The sequence below is a fragment of the Labrus mixtus genome, chromosome 9 (genome assembly GCF_963584025.1).
Source record: "Labrus mixtus chromosome 9, fLabMix1.1, whole genome shotgun sequence".
In the NCBI taxonomy this organism is placed as follows: Eukaryota; Metazoa; Chordata; class Actinopteri; order Labriformes; family Labridae; genus Labrus; species Labrus mixtus.
In genome coordinates this window covers 20,832,909-20,853,322 of record NC_083620.1, presented here as the reverse complement: position 1 = coordinate 20,853,322, position 20,414 = coordinate 20,832,909, and the positions used below count along the sequence as shown (strand labels likewise).

The window sequence follows — 20,414 nt, the reverse complement described above, 5'->3', positions numbered from 1 at the left end:
GTTGTAAAAGGTTGTAATCTACCGGTACAGTGTTTTGCCCAGTAGATGGCGATGTCGGTGTTTGTCTTTTTTTTAAAAACGAAGAAGTATTTCTTCGTCGCTTGCTTATGGCGTAATCCTCCTCACGTGTAGTGTAAACTATCACAACATAGAGCTTTTTTAGTTGCTAATTTTTTACAAATAATCTTAATTTTCAGATTTGGACACACACACAGAGAGAAAGCCATGGCCTCCAGCTGTCGTCGACCTGAACACACAGCTCCTCCTGAAGTGGTCAGTGACGAGGTTTTAATGTAGTTTTTTTTAGATGCTAGGCTAAATGTAGTCCTGTTTCTGTAGCAGTGTGGCTCTTTACATTCTTTATATCATACTGATGAACGATGGCTGACTAATAAATATTTAATTCTAGAATAGTCTATGTGTAGTTGTATTTCTTCCTCATTATTTAACATGTTGAAGTCTGTTTTGAGGTGATTCAGTAAAACTACAGTAGAATCAGCTGACTGTGTTTGTTTGATTCGGTGTGAATGTGATTTTCTCTCTTTCCTGCAGTTCTATAATGAAGCTGAGGCAAAGAAATACTCTCAGAAGTAAGTCTGCATGTTATCTTAACTATCATACTTTATACTGTGATGTACTTGTGTTTTCTCCTGTAATAAGGAGCTAGGTGAATGTTGTGTATATTGTTCAGTGTTGTCTCCATCAACCTAATCAAAAACCATAAACAAATATAACATGCAGTATTGTGTTATTATTCTGTCATTTGAACTATGATGGTCTTATTCTGACCATATTTCTTATACCACTGACTGATTTTTTCTTGATAAAATGTTTAATTGTTTGCACTCTGTAATGCCATATAGATTGTGAAAACTGGATTAGTTTCAATGTTCAGGTTGACCTCCTAAAAGGTGTTGTTTCTCTCCACGCTCCAAATATATCCGTTTAAAGTTGAAAGTCATAAGATAAGATAAAATAAGATAATCCTTTATTTATCCCACAATGGGGAAATTTACATTGTTACAGCAGCAAAGAGCAAAGATTGCAGACAAAAAGTGAATACAGTACAATTTAAATTTAAAAAAATGAAAAATTAAGAATGTACAAAAAAATAGATCAGCTATTTGACAAAAGTGTAGTCTGTAATATTCAGTGTAACACAGACATGCACATAAAGTGGATTGGTAAACATAATATAACATTATTATTGCACAGAGTCAGAGTGAATTGTCCGGTTGTGTGTGTGTTTTGTGATCTACTGGGAGCAGGCTTGGTTAAACAGTCTGACTGCAGCAGGAAGGAAGGACCTGCGGTATCTCTCCTTCTGACACCGCGGGTTGCGAAGCCTGCCGCTGAAGGAGCGGCCCAGAGCTGTTACAGTTCCACGCATGGGGGGTGGGAAACGTTCTCCATCAGGGATGATAGCATGGTGCAGAAACATGACTGTGTTCACGTTCAAAACCTGGAATCAAAGAGTTTTGACAGTTTGTCAAATCACACAAAACAATTGCTCTTTCATCAAAACAGGTTAAAGTCGCACTCACATAAAAACTAAATTTGGGGGCGTTGATTTAGTTTAGTTGGTCCAGGAGGCGCCCCATAAAGAGTGGCCACAGTCCTCATGGCACTGGTCACATGATCGACCCCCAATCCTGTCATATCCTTCACTGTCATTGATATAGCAACATGTAGCACACATCATTTCCTGTTTGTTTCTGCAGACTTAGTTTAGAGCAATAGTCAAAGAGAGATTGCATCAGTGATCTAGTAGTTGATGTCAAGGTGTCACTATTTATTTTAGAAAGTGACATATTAAACTGTAACGGAGATGTGTGCTGTGTTTTGTTGCTTCACAGCTCTCGGATGATTGAGATCCAGACTCAGATGTCAGAGAGAGCTGTAGAGCTCTTGAACCTGCCAGAGGGGAAGCCATGCTTCCTGTTGGATGTGGGGTGAGTGAGCTGGCTTGGTTTGATTCTCACTTCATTTGAACATATCCAGTCGTACTACCAAGATGAATCCAGTGTGTTTTAAGTGTTAAGATGATTATTTGTCTCTCAGGTGTGGCTCTGGCCTCAGTGGAGACTTCCTGTCAGAAGAGGGACACTACTGGGTGGGAGTCGACATCAGCACTGCAATGCTCGGTTTGTTTTAAGCCGTTATATTTAGCTAGAAGCTACAGCTAAAGTGACTTCACTGTATTCAAAAGATACTGACTATCAAAAACGTAAACATATGTTTTCATGTGTTTTGAAATGTATTTGTATCATTATATAAAAAAAGTATTTGTGGACACATTGTGGGGAAAAAAGATTGAATAAAAAGGTCTTGTTGTGTGACAGATGTTGCTCTGGACAGAGACGTAGAAGGAGACCTCTTAGTGGGGGATATGGGCCAGGGGATGCCTTTCCGACCTGGCACCTTTGATGGTTGCATCAGGTAAAGAACATTTCTTTCTTTTTTTTAAACCAGGAGTTCCCCTGCATTGATCGTGCATTATAAGTATATTTCAATCTTGTCTTTATTTCCTGTCAGTATCTCTGCCCTGCAGTGGCTCTGTAACGCTGACAAGAGAACACACAGTCCTCCAAAGAGACTCTACACCTTCTTTAGCACTCTTTACTCCTGCCTGGTAAAGTTTTCATACTTTTTTTTTTTTTACTTCTCCGACAAAAATGTAAACACCAAGAGGCCAGACTACATATAAGACTTTATTTAATTCTTACCTTTTTGTTTTTCCTTCAGTCACGAGGCTCAAGGGCAGTTTTTCAACTTTACCCAGAAAACTCAGAACAGGTGAAATAACATCATGATGATTGTTTATGTACCACTTTTTTTATTTTCTCTCTCACCTTTAGTCTTCTTCCCTCGCTTTAGCTCGAGTTGATCACGACGCAGGCCATGAGGGCAGGCTTCGGTGGAGGAATGGTGGTGGATTACCCAAACAGCAGCAAGGCTAAAAAGTCAGTACTTTTAGGAAACGGTGCTTTTATTTTGACATGTGCAGCTGCAACTGTCTTAATGGCTGGTGAAATTACCAGGAGTGTATTTGCAACACAAAACTAATTAGAACAAGATGACAATGACTTGTCTGTTTGTCCCATTAGCCTTGTGTGGAATTGTTACAGATTAAAATGGTTCGCCTGATTAGTTCTTCTACACACACACGTTTGTTTTTCCAGGTTCTTTCTCTGTCTGTTTGCTGGAGTCACAGGAGTCCTTCCCAAAGTAAGAAACAAAGGAGTAACTTGATATTTTGGATGTCTGTTTTTCATCTCGGCTCCATTATCATCACTGTGATCATTATCTGTTTATTTCAGGGTTTGGGTGCAGAGACATCAGACAGAGCTGTTGCTAACCAGGTCCAGTTTTCAAAACAAAGGTAAAGAGATTTACAACAGGCAGAACCTGAATGTGTGTAGGGTAATAAACAGTGTGAGCGATCTGTTCACAAGCTTGGAAGTGTCACTTTGTTTTAGTCATTAGAGTGATTTATTTGTTTTATTTAGAAAGATGCAATGTGATGAGATGAAAGTTATTCAAAGCATTTTTTCTGACATGTTTTTGACATTATTATTTGCATGCTAAGCTTTTTATAAATTTGCTAAATGTATTGGACTTTAAAATAAACAAGTTTATTTTCATGCTTATTGAATAACATATTCTTTGTTCATCTTTTAGCTTTTGTTTAAAGTACACTGCATATCGTTGGGATTTGAAAAAAATACATTTTAATGTTGGGATTTGTTAAAGCAATTTGATCCATAATCAAATTCATTACTATTTGCAGCCGTTTTCCTATTTTGCTGTGTCTATAAATGAAAAGAGCCAGTATACAACGTAACCTTTGTTACTTTTCAGTACATTAAGAAACAGGTCTCAGCCTTTACGACTGCAGGTCCAGTCATACCTGCTTTGATGAGGGCAAGAGACCGAGATTAAAAACACAAATAAAGGGCCATCGTTCTGCCTGACTTTAAAACTCTGTCAGGCAGCTTTTCCTCCCTTTGACATAGTGATGTTCATGTTGGTTGTTTCAAATATAACAAGCTACATTTTAAAACACCTCGCCTTTTCTCCGTGAAGATGCCGCTTCAAGAACATGAAGGGCAAATCAGTGAAGAAGGGAAAAGACTGGATCGTTGAGAAGAAGGAGAGGAGAAGAAGACAAGGAAAGTCAGTACCAAGAACTGGTTTCATCACCCTGTGTAGAAATATTTATGTTCTAAATAATGCAACTGAAGCTCTAACTGAAACGCCTTTTTTAATGATCTGTTTTTCAGTCCCACATGCTGATAAAATGTCCCCTCTCTCTGCTGTGTGTTTGTTCATCTGCAGGGAGGTTCGAGCTGACACAAAATACACTGGACGTCAGAGAAAACCTCATTTCTAGATGTGACTCATGCAGCGCTGCTTTCATAAGCGCTCGTCTGTGCCACTCCGCACTCAATCGCCGCTGGAATTTCACAGTGTTTGGGCTCGGCTCATTTTTCAACATTTTAATTCAAGTAAATGAGATGCAAGAGTAAAAAGCCATTATGCCCAATTATTTTGTAATTCAAACAAGTGTTGGGCAATTTTTCCACACAAATGTAACTTTCCACATTGATGTGGCTGGAAGATACAAGTACTGTGATCTGTGCTGCTCGTTGGGGACAGAATGGTATTGAAACCATTTTTATGAATGATCAAATGTCATGTCTTTTATCCCTGATCAGCGGTTTATTCTCAATTAAAAACAAGCACAATGCAATGTGTTAGAAGTGAACGAAACGCCTCCATATTTCTGTGAAAACTGAACTGAATCACCACCCTGTGTTACAAAATTCACCACACGGAATATGAAAAACCACATCCACAAACCCCACACACAGCTTTGTGTGTTTTCCTGAGCAAGCTGGCAGGTCATTAAGGTAATGAAGATTTCAGAGGCAATATGGAGAAGAAGCGACCTCCATCATCTGGGGAAGCTGTGCCTTAATGAACTTTAAAACAAAATAACAGAATTCTGCCGCAGGTATTTATGTAATAAATATCTCGCTATATGCCATATTCAAACACGTGTAGGAAAAAAGACAAGTTGAGTATCGTTAAGATGATTAAAATGTATAAAGTATACAAGTATAAAAATAGATTGTTAATGAAATAACATGACCTCTAATGAAATTAAAACCCAATTAGCAAAGACAACTATTTAATTATGCAGAGAGAAAAGGAAATGTAGCCTGAATTTCATTAACGCCTGTGCATGAATATATGTATCTCTATATTTTACATATATTTATACAGATGTGACATTTTAAATCCTGATTAAACTCGAGGTCGACCATGCCGTACTACCGTGTGTGGCCAACAGAGGTCGCTGTCCGCTTTGGCACAATGGAGACCACCTGGGCGTTATCTCCGAACCTGCTCAATCCATAACCAAATCAGACTCCATCTCACCAGTCGGTCAGACACTCAGTCCGAAGTGTTCATTTCTTGTCAGTCTGTTGGACTGACTTTAAGGCAACAGAAGGAAACTAAGAGTTCGGAAAAGGGGTCAATGAGTACAGCTAAAGGAAGAAGTTGGGGGTGTGTAATGGGTTAACTGCGGAAGGCCTCGCCTCACCTTTAGTGCGCGTCACCCGGCTCTGTAAAGTGGTCTCACCATCCCAGCAGCCCAACCAAAGGAGGGCAAATCACCGCCTCTTGCAGCCGCCAGACGCGCGTATCTCCTCGGTCTGTCTCTCATCCTCGTGCCGGTGTCCGCCTCTCCGCTCCATCCGCGCACATCCACGAGACAACGGGGAACTGAAGGGATAAGAGTGATTCACAGGCATCATGAAGGACCGAATGCAAGAACTTCGACATGTAAGTTAATGTTTGATTGGTTTTAAAAGGTCATTACGTCCTTTTTTTTTTTTTTTTTTTGTTAATGCTTTGTAACGTCTTGTAGGTTTAATGACGCGTTTAAAGAAAGCGCACATCCACAGAGCTGTGCGCGCGTTTGGAGCAACAGTTGTGACTCTCGGGGCTCTGATGGAGGCTGAAATGTTCTACCAAAGGTAACAGGCGCAAACTGTTACCATACTTCACCGTGTGTAAAAGCAGGATTAAACCCGGTTGAAAAATAACTTTCAAATGTTACATTTAAAGTAAAAAAAATAATTGTCTCCTTCTATCCAAACGGAAAATCACTTTGATCGACTCATATTCTTTAAATTACAATGAATTTGAGAGAGATTTGAAGAGATTACAGGACGTCTGGGGAGTATGAGATAAAAAACGTTTTATATTCAGAATATTCCTTCAGCGTTTTCTAAGTGAGACTAAATTTACAAGTGATTAACAGTGGGTGAGATTACAAATGTGGACCTTGTGAAAATGTGTCTGTGTGTGTGTGTCTCTGTGTGTGTGTGTGTGTGTGTGTGTGTGTGTGGACGACCATGGGTGTGAGATTGAAAAAGGAGATGTGTCCCATCACGCCCATTACACCTGTCCGCCCTTCTGCGCGTCACCGACGGTCTTATCTAAAAGCCTCTAACCACCCACACACACACACAGTCATTTTTTTTGTACTACATTTTAATATTTGCATTGCAGTTAAGGAGTCATGTGAAGCCAGATTGGAGTTGATTATACAATATATTTGATGTCAGTCTCCACATCTCTTCCCTTAACCCTTCATTATCTTTAAAATAAAACCTTCAAATCTGTTGGGAGTTGGAACATAACCATAGAAATATGCAGTCCATGGTGTTTTAATACCACTATTTGTAATTGTAAGTATTTCCTTTAATGTATTTAGGAAGTATCCCATGATGAGACGAAAAAGATGATACCTGGATAATTAGGTTGTGTCTTGTATTATCCTCTGTTGGAATGCTGCTTTTCAGCTTGATATATGGGCTGCTGTTGGGTTTATATGGACAGCTGTATTTATGTGTGTGTGTTTGTGCATGTGGGGTTAAAGTGGCCATTGTCAGATCTGGGTAATTGGCAGTTAAACTGAAGAGAGAGAGAGGGGGGGGGGAGGGGGGGGAAACAATTTATGTCTCCTCAGTTTTCAGTGAAGATCTAGCTCTGAATTGGTCTCGAGGGAGACAACAGCTTTGCCAACTGTGTGTGTGTGTGTGTGTGTGTGTGTGTGTGTGTTGAGAGAGGTGTGTCTCAAGCCTGCCATGCTGCCTCCTCCTGTGCTGAGAGGAGAGAGAAACGGAAATCAAACAAAACCAGCCGGAGTGAACCTTACGCAGGGTCGACAGAAATTGCCCGCCAGCTGCTGATTCTATTTCCTTTTATTATTTTGGATATCTGTCGTGTCTGAAAGATATGGCCTCTGACAAACCAATTTCAGGCAATCCCAACCGAATAAAATTGAAGTAAATTGCAAGTCGCAGACTGTTATTTCCCATCAGCACCAGATTAATATGGTTTTTTTTATTCACAGCTTCAACTTAATTCAGCTTGTTGAATATCATGTAGATGTCTCTGAAGAGTGTTGAGCGGTTTAATGATTCAATCGTTGTTCTTTTCAAATACTTTGCGTGCCCATATTGAGTTCCTGGGGCTAAGCCTTGTTTCCACCATGCGGTTCAATTCACTTCAGTTCAGTACGCTTTATTAGCGTTTCCACTGTCAGACGTTGAGAATGGTACTAAAATAACCAATCTGTACCGTCCTACTGTTGTGCTACCCTTCGGTTGGGGTGCCAAGCGTACCGATCTGACCCGAAAGGCTGTACACACTGCAGTCCATTGACTGGTCGAAAGAATTGTAAGTTCCCATGCAACAGCGGTAATAAAGGTCAAACACAAAATGCACCTGCTTGAAAGTCCAGTGGATTTCGAGAGAGTAATTACATGGCGGGTTTTTTTTTTTTACGACTAATGTCAGCATGTATCACTGTCCCATTGACGACCTCGTAGGTGCAGACCTCTGCTTGACATCCTCCACTTCGGCCCTTTTGTTTAATGTATCCCATTCTTCTTCTTCTTCAATTGAATTTATTTGCGGGCTAGACTTGTCAAGCTGCTATGATGTTACGCTATTACGTTATCAAACACATCTTTGTTTTCAACATGTTACGCCTCACCTAACAAGTAAGGGTACGATTGCCTGTGGAAATCAGGATCTACAGAACCAAACTGTACTGAACCAAACCGGACCGCTTGGTTGAAACTGGGCTTTATGGACCAGAGACCACCTCTTCAGACGTCTTCTCTGGCTGCCAATAAATCCAAAGATATTACATTTACAGTTGTATTAGACCTTTCAGAAACCAACTAGCTGCTGTTCTCTGATATGCTTGATAAATGATCTATACGTTAAAGGCTGAATATGCAACATTTTACAGATAAATACAGCAGAAATCCAGTATATCCTCAGTCACAGTCATGACTGTCTACAATGACACCCGAGCCGTATCTACAACATGTTTACATGGACAGGACAACCAGCTTATCCCCGTGCGTGTAAAAGTTGTTAAATTGAGGGACTAGAGAAAAGAAGAATAACACACTGTACTCTCTGCTTTTTTCAATGTCACGTAAGCGTTTTTAGATCGCGGTCATTTCTTGTAAATTTATATGCAGTGTGAAGCTACGCGCGAACTAAAGAGCACTACCACTAGCCTGCTAGCACAACAATAAAAGGGCGACATCTCTTGGATCAAAAAGTTGCATGTTCTTCCTGTAACCTATATTTCAGCTCTGTAAGGGGTCTAAATAGTTTGGTTTCAAGCTTCAGTTTGCTGTATCTTATCTACATATTACTGCTGTTTGTGTCAATTTGGCGCACAAAAACTCGTATCCAGCTCCAAGATGTATAACTTGAAGTGAATCTTTTTCATAGAAAATGTATACACAGGCTTTTTTGATAGCATGCTGTTAATCACCTCGTCTGACACCTTCCAGCAAGGCATTAAAACAACTGTATAGAAATAATCCATCTGACGGCTTTGTTTGCTTTAGCAGCTCATAACCTGCCGTCATTATGAATTTCAGTTTACTATAACCAGCAAAAACCCATCACTAGAGCTTCAAGGTAGCCATAAAGAAGTAATCATATCACACGTTTTTCAATGTTCTGCTAAAGGGCAGTTCACTTTATTTGATTGATAGCTGGTATTGGCAGTGAGAGCATCGCTGAGAAGTCATCTTGACCCCGACTGTTTATTGGACGAGCTCTCCACTTGCTGCTGTCATATACCCCCACTGAGTTTAGCATGAGTCTTTGCTTTTTCATTTTCAAGCTGCAAAACATTTGTTGGCTGTTCTGGAAATATTATTTGGCCTTAGAAGGAAATCAAATTCAAAACAATGGAAATAATGGAAACAAATCTGGAAACGCAGAGATTCATCACTTTATTATGTTGGGGGGGGGGGGGGGGTTAAGAGCCCCTTGAACCTGGGAACTTTGTTGCCAGGGAACCAGCTCCAATGAGAGGCATCCAAGCTGAAGTGGTCTCTTGGGGTTTGCCATGCTATAAGCAGCTCGAAGACCTTTGAGAGATTGGGACAGAGAAACCTGACCAAGAAAAGGAACATTAGGGGTCAGTTATGGAGCTTGGCTCAGGAGGAGAGGATTTCAGGTTAGCTGTCAGGGTATCATTTGTTACCACGGGGGGCCTGGAGTGCACGATGAAAGCTTTGGGCTCCCTGAGGTGGAGCTGAAGGTGGACGATGAGAGATGGATGGATTTTTTGAGTCATTCATCTTAGCATTGAAACATCAAATATTTTATTTGACTGAGGCTCATCTTATGTAGCTGGGAAACGGGTCATTGCAGAAGTATTCTTGTTGAGCAAAGTGACGTGATGATGTTCTAAGATGTCTGTGCTATCTAGACTGCAGTCAAATTTACAGCCCAAAAAAGCAAGTGGAAAATTGACATTTCATTTCTCATCAAAGAATACAAATCGAATGCCATGTCTTTCTCGATGTGGCTCTTAAATTCTGAGCAGGAATGCGTTTTTCTCTCCTTATATTGTGTTGCCTCAACTTAGTGACCCGCTGATATCAAACAACTCTCTGATGCCAGTTTTAAAACCCTCTGTGTCGTAGGTCTTACGATATGAGAAAAATATGCGATAACAACGTAAAGACCTATTTTCAATAAGAAATGCTATAAACAAATCTCAAACAGTTCATATTAGCTATAACTCACATTTTGTCATCAATCTGCTGTTCTTCATGTTTTACTCGACATCTGTGTTTGCAACGTGTCCTCACTGAATCAAAAATCCATAAGCATTTTTTTCCCACTAATAACAATGCACCAATTAATCTGAATGTATCTTAATGTGACTGAATCAAAATGATGTGAAATTATAGCCATTATAGCCTCTATCTAATAAGGTAAGATGTACGCATGAGTGAACAAAGCATTTACTCTGCAGAGCAAAAATAATTGCATGTATATCGGCTATATTGCATAACCACACTGCTTTAAGTAATGAAGTAATTAATTTGACTGTTATTTAAATATTAAGGGATTGAATGGAGGGCATGCCCTCATTGACTGCAAGATAACAGGGAACCCTCTGGCACTAAAAACGCAGTCTCCAGCCTTCTGCGACTTCATGATTAGAACTATTATAGTAAAAACAATGAATTTAAAATGACATTGACGATGGGGCTGTATTAATTATGAAGTTTCATTATTGCATATTTCAACATTTAGTTTTGTAAAGTTTCTTTAATTTTGGACTTTGGGACCTAAATGTATAAAATGTTTGCTTTGTGTTAATCTTTTACCTAGATTAGCCTCCATGTGGAAAAAATAACCTTTTACGAAATTTTGACATGAGGGTTAATTTTCTCATCCAATGAAAGCATTGGAGCATTGAAAAAGAGGAGAACTGGACTTCATGGGTTTGTCATTGCTCCTGTGTCTTGATGTGCGTTGGTTTCGATTGAAGCTGAAAGTTTGCTCACTCGTGTGCTCGAGCGTCATTCTGGCAGCAAATTAAGTTGAGCTCATAACTGCATGAGGGTGCAGGTTCTGTTCCAACATTACCCATATGCACATAAAGCTACTTTATGAGCTCAACACCTGCTCGGACTTCTGCTCATTAGCTCTCTGCCTAAAAACTGTCAGTCCCAATATCTGAAACGGTCATACAGCCTCTCCTGTACCCTTGCACCTCGTCCCATCACTCCCAGTCAGCCAGGCAGTGATTTTGGTGACAGATGGCTGAGATATGATAGATTTTTCAGTCTTCTTTAACCTCTGAATCATAAGAGGAAACATACTGATTAGGATATTACAGTACTCACACTGCAGGGGCAGTTATCAATCAAATGTTTATTTCCTCTGCTTTTTTCCTGACATTTTATCAGCCCCGTCTTTTTTTTTTTTTTTTTTTTTTTACCCTTTTCTCATCTCCAGCTCTTTTTAATAATATCACCCTCCCTCTCCTGTACTGCATAGTTCCTCCGTATATTGCTCTTCGCTCTTTTGCTATCAGTGATTTATCACATGGCTTCCTGTCCTCCCCTGCATTTTTTCCTTACCTTTCTCCCCACCTCTGTCCTCTTTTTTTGCAGTCTTGTTAGTCAGCGTTAGCATCTGTTCAGGCAGCCTTTTGTCCGTGTGTACTGTGGGGACACTCACTGTCAATTCCTGTTCTGTGTTGGAGTGACACGTTAACAAATTGGATGGATATATAGCATCGGCTCAGGCGCTGTGCGTCTTTGACTTTCTTGATTTGTTTTTTTGTTCTACCTTCTGTTTTCTTTTTCTTGCTTGCATCCACCTCCCCTTTCCTGCACATGAGTCAATATCCTTACCTCTTTTTCTTTCTATCCTTGACCTGATCTTGACTGTTGTCGTGAACAGAGAAAGAAAAGCCACTGCTAGCATCCTAGACTGAATGATGGTTTAACTCTCCATCGGATGGTTCCAAAAAGCTTTATTGACAGTAAGCATGCCATAACCAGAGTGGCCGTATGTGCTAAATAAACACACTAAATAAATGATATATAAACAACATAACCATCACTTTATGCCCTGTGAAATGTGTCACTATAACTTTTTAAAAGTCTAATTGTTTAGATCACAACTTAAAGCATGTGAACGAAATGAAAACTAATTTACAACAATGAAATTCTGGTCTGCAATGAGGCACAATGTTGGGGAGAATAGTTTTGGAAGATGCACATAACTTTTAAATTGGTCTTTATAATGACAGAAACATATCAATATTTACCTTATTTATGTTTTCTACAGCTACGTTAGTTGCCTGGAGAAACGTAAAGCCAACAGGGTCAGAGGTTTATTTGTCCTCATTAAAGCTTTAAGCCTCCGTGCGTGCACTTGCAAATCGGGAATAAGGCACACACACACACACACACACACACAAAAAAAAAAGGTGTTGTCATTCTTGTGTATTGTCACAAGACAGGCATGCTCAAACACAGTCACAAACACATCATTCATCAACACATACAGGCTGCATAATTGTATTAATGAGCCTTGAAATGAGTGTGACCGATCTGGCACTTCACCAGGGACTTGTTTGTCTCTGCAAATGAGGTGACAGTTGCATTAATATGTGTGGGCTGCTAATAGGTATTTCTGAGATGTGTGAATGGATGGTCCATTGAATCGCCGTGCACTTTACGCTGGCCTTATCTACACCACAAAAGCATACAAGAGAGGCTCTTATTTACTCCTTTTTAATTCTGCCTGTAAGTCTTCCCTGAATTCACTGTGTTGTTATATCTGTGTCTACAGAAAAGTTTGTGAGTAAAGTTTGCAGCTCCTGAGGGGTTTGCTGATGAAGATCTTAATGAAAAATAATAACAATTCTGTTATCAAACCTTCCACATCTGCTGTTGGAGAAATAGCCTCAGGTCATCTTTGTTATTGCTGCTAAAATTGAATCTGTAATTTGCCACATCATCTTATAGTGGATGGCAGCGCAGAGCTGATAACGTCTCTGATCACAGATCCTTGTTTAAAAAAAAAAGTCTGTTATGAGCTATCATTGACCTCATTAGGCCCTAATTAGCCAAGTGGGTCTTTGTGGGGTGATAATCTTTTAAAAATATAATAATAATAATATGACTATTCTTGACAGAGTGAGACGTAACAGGCACTTTTTCATCAACAAGTTATTCAAAATAAACACCAAAAACCACAATTTCCCATAAATAGCGTTCTAAAATGAACTTATTCCGCAGGATATCATTTGCCACCGACAACCACAACAAAGCATTCAATTGCTAACTTTAGCCCATGGGTAAGCGAAAGATAAAAGTTCAGTTCTAATATGACAACTTTTATTAGTATTTGGCCAGTGTCTTAAAAATCCCTGAGTTGCGCCTGTCGTCCTGTTTGTGTCTTTACATCACACATGTTATCAAACGTATTCTCATCATGAAGAACATACTTGCAAGCAGAAAAGAGTATGAAACAGTTTTTAAGAGTTAAAAGAGTTTTTAACATCGCAACCAGTGTTGCTTAATGTTCGCGATGCTGTCTCAAACTAACTTTCGATCAAACTATTTACAGGCAACAAGCTGGAGCTGGGGGGGCTTTAAGCCTCCTGGCAAACAGCTACTACACGCCGACATATCAGTCACATCAACATCATAATGAATAACTCCTATCCTTTATAAATGAAAATGAATGATGCTGATGATGAAAAAAATCCCCCCTGTACAGTGTGTGCCCAGATAAATGAATAGAGTCAAATGGGAGCAAAGGAGTTTTACTTGTATCATGTGAAAGTGTTACATACTGTATAATTATTTGTGCATCACTAGCTGAAGTTATGTCATTTATGTAAGGTTTCTTATTTACCTAACTTAATTACATATATGCTGTACAAATCTTACCAATGTGCTTATTTTGTTGTTATTGTAAGAGGGTAGTGACAAGAACCAGTTGTATTGATATTGGGGGACTAGTGGGTGTGAAAACTAAACCTTGGGGTTAAGAAACTGTCTTATATTTCTGAATGAATTGAATTTAAATAAAAACTTTTTACTTAAAAAATGTCTCTATTTTCATTTTAAGTGAATTTCTCTCTGCTTCTCTTTCTGGTATTGTTCTCGCCTTTTCTTTGCCCTTCTTGCCCTGCAGCTCCCCCCTTGCTAACATGATCCTTTCTCTGTACTTCCTGCCAGCCCTCCACATCCTTCCCACTCTCTGTTACAGTTTGCCCATATCTACTGTATAATTGTGTTAGTAACACATTGGTGCTGTCACAATCCTTCATGGTCAGGGAGCTATGGCGTGAGGCGCTCTAAATAAGCCCGACAGAGGAATAAAGGGAGGGTACTGGGTGCGGATAAAGAAAACCATGGCACAAGTGTTGACAGCACATCTCTTTTTCCTGCCTGTGATCTGTCGTTAAAGTGAATTTGAGCCTGGCTTTATGACTTTTTTTTACCCACTAGCACCGACTGGTTGCCCACCAAGCTTCATATAAAGATGTTCAGGGTGGGAGGATTTGTGTATTTACCAACCTGACAAGGATGGTTCTTTTGTATGGAGCTCTTTGGATACAATCTCAACCTCTGATATCATTACCTGGTTGTGCAGCTGATACAGAGTACTTACCTGAAACCAGCATGAGATTTACAACAATAACAGCTATATACGGCTAACTAAGTATGAAATGTACATACTGTTGACACATTTTCTCTCTTGTCTACTTAAGAGCATTGGAGAAACTGTTTTGATGTAACGCTGCTTTATTGAGTGTTTGTTAAGAGTTTTTAAAGAATTAGCAGGTCTGTTTGTTTTTAAAGGGCAGGAGACCTTTGCTATAGTTTGGCTCCTGTCAAAACCCAAGAAACAATGAATGATAAAGGAATCATAACCTAAAACCAAGCAGAAGCGCTAATCAACAAGCTGGACTTACTGTGGCGGCAACTAAGCTAGCAGTCCTGTCACCATTTCCTCCAAAGTGTCAGAGAAACACGGAAATTAGCTAACGTTTCATGCTCTGCTAGCATGATATTGTTGATGTTTGTTGCTGCCATCAGTTAAATGTCCAGGCGTCAGTTCTTCTTTTCTGCTCTACAGCAGTTGTTAACTGTAGCAGCCATAATTCCTGCATGCTAGCAGAACGGTGCAGCTTCCTGTTGGAAGTTCTTTGAGTCGTGAACAGGAAATGATTCACCAGGAGCCCCTGACCTATACTCACAGAAGCAGCTCCTATGTTCAAATCCTTACTGCTATTCAATTCCTTACTGAATCACGAACATGCTAACAAGATTAAACGGAAGTAAACATCCCCTAATTGGTCTTATCGGAAAGTAAAAGTGTAATCTCTGTGAGGAATGGCAGCAGCAGACATTCAAACTCTGACCTGAAATAGATTATTATTGATTTGTGAAAAACTCACTGCTATCGCATTACAAGTCATTACTTAACCTTTGATTGTGTGGCAGCTTGTAAATTTGTATTTTGGCGTCTTTAAATGGCAGCACTTTGATGATTACGCTGTTAAAGGTCAGAGAGATGTGAGGGAGTGAGAGGACGGAGGGGGATGAAAGAAGAGAAGAACGCATGTGGACAACCAAGAAGTTAGAGTTAAATGTCATTCTAACCAACACTGTAAAAAGTTTCTTCATATAGGCTGAGCATAAACCATTTGCATTGAACAAATATGAGTTTGTTCTAAAATATGAGTGCTGATAAGAAGATGGATGGTGGGTTGTTAAAGACGAAGACAATTATAAAGTGGAGGCGTGAGACAAAGGTAACGGAGTCCATGCTGTGTGGGCTGCAGAGATTCACTAAAAGGAGGCGAGAGAATGAAGGACAGGAGAAAGAAAAAGGAAGAATAATAAAGGGGGAGGATACAGAGGAGGAGTGTTGGGGAAAAAAGGAAATTGTTGGACCACTTTCACAGTGATGCTGTGGTGTTAATGTTTTAGCCCTTTGCAGGCCTACATTATTATTCTACTTCTGTATCTGCTCGCTGAGGGCAGAGCTGATAAAATCCTCCAGTTAACCTCGCGCTGATCCTTTTTTGTTGTTGATTGTTTCTTTTGATGGAGTGCAAAATGTATTTTTGCTTTTAAGACTAGATGAACCCAAAGTCATAAAGTGTCTCATATAACATTGGGGCCTAGTCCTCACGGGTGGTATTTTTGAAAGCTGAGGTTTTTTCTGTGTGTTTTGGCATTTCGTACACATGCAAACAGCGTTCCAAGTTACTGAAAATGCACCTTTTGGAAAACACCATCTAGGGTGAAGATTTTCAGAAACTCTGTTTAAGGTGTTTATGTGTAGACGGGGAAAACAGAGTTTTGGGCTTGTAATGTCACACTGTGCGCTGCCTTCTCCTCTGTTTGACTTCATTGTGCGACGCTGTCACTGTTGTTTACATCAGATCAGTGCGTTAGCCGACATAACCAAACTAGTGCTCCCACCATGTTGAAGAGAGGTGCCTGAATGTGCAATATTGCAGAGGATTGGCAAGAACATTTAAGCATGCTAAGGACCTTTTTTTTTTGACTTGACATGCTCATGACAGCCATAACAGTGTGTTTTGCGTTTTCATGTGGAAGAAGATTTTTTGAAAACTTAGCGAGGTATTCTTTTTTGAAAAGGAGGAAAAACTTCATTTAAAAAAATTACGCTTACGTGTGGACTAGGCCTAAAATTACAACAGGTAACTGATGGACACTTCCAAGATGAACATTTTTTTTTTTAATTGTTTGGAAATTTGGGGGGTTTTTTCTCAGGAAATGCTGGGACATTTTCTACAGAAATTCCAGGAATTTGTGTCTGATTGTTTTTTTTTAGGAATCCGCATCTTAAATGTTCCAAAGTTTGAGCACATAATGGCAAACACCTCTGTAATTTTTGTGGGATTTTCCAGGAATTGTCATGGGAAATTGCTACACATTTTCTTGGGTAAGTGTCTGAAAATTTCATTCAAATTTTCAGAATTTGTTCAGGAATATTGTCAGGATTTCTTAGACATTTTCTGGATTTTTTTTGTGGGATTTTCAGATTTTTTTGTGGGGGGGAAAAAAGGAATCTCTGTTGGAAATGTCTGGGAATGTTTGCAGAACTCCCACATACACTTCACCTGACTAGCTTGTGAACATATTACACTTAGCAGTTGAAGATGCAGCCCTCCTATGAGTTGATGAAGACAAAAGAGAAAACAGAGAGAAAGTGATAACGGATCACAAATGTAACTCCTGTGGAGGGATTCATTTCGCCTACTCAGTTTCCTCTTAATGTCCATAATTTGTCACAACAAACTTTATTACAGGTCATGTAAAAATCAATTAAGGGAGGCTGAATTTGATTTCTGCAGTCTGGTCTGTGGTTTTAAAGAGTGCCAAGTTTGTTGAGATAATAATTAGAAGCAGAACGCAGACTGTTTGGATCTGCAGTTGTAAACTTGGCAAAACCACTAAATGGATTTTCTTCTCTGTGATTGCGCCCAACTATTTTTTTCTTGCTGCACTCCGGGGCATTCATGTGTAGAGAAAACATTACAGTAGCACAAACATATCTTAGATTTAAGACAAACAAAGGAGTGTATTGATCCGCACGTCCACATGGAGAAATGCAACAAACTGTTTTTCTTCCAGCTGAGTAACATCTGCAAACAGCTCACAGCTCACAGTTACTGGAAGCACAGAATAAAAGATTGTAGACTTGTTGATTGTCTTCACAGATTGCTTCTGGTGTTGTTGCCAGTGAGGAGACAGCACATTGACGTGTACCAAACAGACTGAGTTTTACATTTGGCCAACTTGATCTATCACGTCCTGTGCTCCTCTAATCACCCAGGCTGCTCCCTGGTTGTGTAATTATCCCAACTCGATCGCCTCACACTGAGTCCGCCTCCTTTTCCATCAGCTGCTTATTTACTCTGACAGTCATTCAGTCAGCTGACCAGCCGGGCGATCAGCCTGTGAGAGCGTTGGGTTCGTTTGTGGTTTTGCTTTGTCAGCTCCGCTTAACGATTGTTCTGCTGATTTAATCCCATTAAATACTTTTTTTTTTATCTCGTCAGTATTATACTGTATGTATGTTTATGCTGAAAATGCATGATCTATAGGTGGATTGAATGGTGACCTTTAAAACACCACTCATAAAGGCACTCAACATAGAAGCAAAGTTCAAATGAAAGTGAGAATTAATTTCCATGTGATTCTCCCACCAGCTGTAGATCATATCCTGTAGATTTCTCGGTCTGTAGGAGGTGACTGTCCTGAGGGTTTTGATCTGGGGAGTGGTTGGCTATTTTTACAAGCAAGGTGTTTTTGAAGCTGAATGTTTATCTTTGGGAGGAGCAGTATGAGCTTTGACAATGAGAATTATGCAGGTTTTGGCTAGTTTTCACATTTTTAAAAGGCCATCGGTGGCTTACTTCGTATAGAAGTAGAGGAGCAGTGTGTTGACTACAGGAACAGTGTCTCAATTCTAAATCATTTACATTTACTACAGTTACTTGTATTTGCAATGAAACTCTATGGCGCAGGGTGAGACGAGTGTCCAGAGTACGCAAAAAAAAAAGATCTAAAACTCAAAAGTTTGTATTGACAATGTTTTTTCCATTGTTATCAGTAGAGGCTCCGCTATGAGTGAAAAGTGATTCGACTATGTAGTCTGGATAAGAGGCAAACAGCAGTAAGAGCCAAGTCATTGGTGGTGATGGTGGAAGGATTCAGGATTCAATTAGGAGTAGACTTCTGAAAGATAAATTGAAGGTAAATCGGATTGAGGACGGTCCCAAGGAATCAGCAATTAAATTACAGCAGCAAAGAGGAGAACAGATCTAAAGTTTGACTGTTGCAAGGCTGTTGGAAATGGCGTTAAAACCTGGTTGGTTACCATTGAGTGAGTTAATGCCTATGATGAGCTGGTAAGTGAAGTAAGAAGATAGAGAGAGAGATGCATAAAAACAGTCTTCCTGCTTGGAGTTACACTGAACATATCAATACAATGAATCAGGGTGGTATCTCAACCGACAGATTGCCTCTTGTGATGTATATTATTACTTTAAGTTTACCTGTTAATAAGTCAGATATGTTTAGAGGTTTAGGAGTTTATTTTACCACTTTAATATTGATATGATTGCTATTTACAAGCTGGAAACTCATCATAGTAATTGATGGTAACGTGAACATGACAAAAGGCAAAGGTCAGGACAGAGGAAAAGTGTTGAGTGTCATGTTTATGAGTGTTCACACCACTACATAAAAAAACCCTACAATTCAGTTATTTTTCTATATTATGTTTTTTGGCTTTTATAGCAAACAGGACTATAAAAAACAAGTGTTCAAGTAAGTGTGTGTGTATGAGTGAGCACACATCTATAATGAATGTTATCTCACTGTATTATGATAATAAATCTGGTTGTGCGCTCAGTTTTCCTCTGTGCGGCTGACTGATTCTTATGAGTCATTTCTAATGGGACAGCAGGAAGCTGCTTGAGCTGGCTGTAATACAAAGATGCAGGAAACTACTCTGTTTTAATGTGGAAACACAAAAAGACAATAAAGTGCTGCCCACTTGGGTCTCCATCACCACTGTAACTGTCTTGTCATTTTCTCTGATGAAACCAGGAAATGGCTCTGAAAGTATTGTTGTCATACACACATACACTCCACGTCCCTCTGCTTTTTCTCTGCAATTAGCACCTGCACTGATTTGGATAATCGTTCTGTTGCCATGTTCGTCTGTTCCTTTATTTTCTGCCTTCAGATGTAATTCCTTTGCAGCCTGCAAACTCAATCTTTAGACCCTTAGCCTCTGAGAGCTGTGGTTGACATCAGGGGCGTAACCATTTGCAGTAAAGGACTTCTGACCAAGATTCCCTTTTCCGTGTGTTGCCATGTTTACATTCTGAATAGCAACTTGAGAAGTGAGAAACTGGTGTTTTTGAGAGACAACGTCGATAAGCAGATTGTTAGCTGCACTTTCATGCAGGTGTCACTTGAAAGTATAGACTGTATAAAACATGAACGTAGTCTCAGTGATGTCACCCATTGGTGTCTGAAGAGGAATTATTAAGCCTAGCGATGGCAGTTGCCATGTTGGAAATGCTGACTCTTACTTTCTGTCTATGTAGACACAGGCTAAGAGGTAGAGTTGAGGTTGGCTTATTGGCCTCCAGGCAAACAGCTACAATGCATCCACCTGTCAATCAAATCAGCCTCGCCCCTTTATTACACCTAAGAAAGCGAAACTCAGTTCTTATCAATATAGAACTGAGCTAGAGAGCAAAAGTGTTTTTGTGTTAGGCTGTAAACATGTTTAAACTGCTGTAAAATGGGCATTTTAACAGGGGTCTTTAAGGGGTCCCTTGGCTTTTTCAGCCACCGCAAAAGGACACTCAAGGAACTGCAGTTTCTTGCACTTTGACATTGGCTTCCATTTTCAACATCTAAGGTTGCTGTTTGGTTTGAAGACAAATATTAAAGATAATAGTCATTGCCAAT

At 39.7% G+C, this 20,414-nt stretch overlaps 2 protein-coding genes across 4 annotated transcripts in view; both read left to right on the top strand.

Annotated features, from left to right (window-relative positions):
- The first annotated feature begins 83 nt into the window (after positions 1–83).
- Positions 84–4,753, top strand: bud23 (BUD23 rRNA methyltransferase and ribosome maturation factor). The gene is made up of 12 exons (XM_061046821.1): positions 84–273; positions 553–590; positions 1,857–1,952; positions 2,062–2,144; positions 2,343–2,439; positions 2,536–2,632; positions 2,746–2,796; positions 2,878–2,963; positions 3,183–3,228; positions 3,321–3,382; positions 4,087–4,176; positions 4,339–4,753. The coding sequence occupies exons 1-12, from the start codon at positions 226–228 to the stop codon at positions 4,391–4,393; spliced, it is 849 nt and encodes a 282-aa protein (XP_060902804.1). The 5' UTR covers positions 84–225; the 3' UTR covers positions 4,394–4,753.
- A 630-nt stretch (positions 4,754–5,383) lies between these two features.
- LOC132980601 (syntaxin-1A-like) overlaps positions 5,384–20,414 on the top strand; it is a 56,549-nt gene continuing 41,518 nt past the window's right edge. Inside the window, exon 1 of one of the 3 annotated variants that reach the window (XM_061046819.1) lies at positions 5,384–5,853. In XM_061046819.1, the coding sequence (XP_060902802.1) occupies positions 5,824–5,853 (30 nt within the window). In that variant the 5' untranslated portion in view covers positions 5,384–5,823. The remainder of the gene's footprint in view (positions 5,854–20,414) is intronic. The other 2 variants (XM_061046820.1, XM_061046818.1) reach the window with 2 other exon arrangements.

Coding starts and splice junctions, on each gene's coding strand:
- bud23 (XM_061046821.1), top strand. CDS start 226: ATGGCCTCCAGCTGTCGTCGACCTGAACACACAGCTCCTCCTGAAGTG. Junction 274..552: donor ACACAGCTCCTCCTGAAGTG/GTCAGTGACGAG, acceptor TCTTTCCTGCAG/TTCTATAATGAAGCTGAGGC. Junction 1,953..2,061: donor TGCTTCCTGTTGGATGTGGG/GTGAGTGAGCTG, acceptor TTTGTCTCTCAG/GTGTGGCTCTGGCCTCAGTG.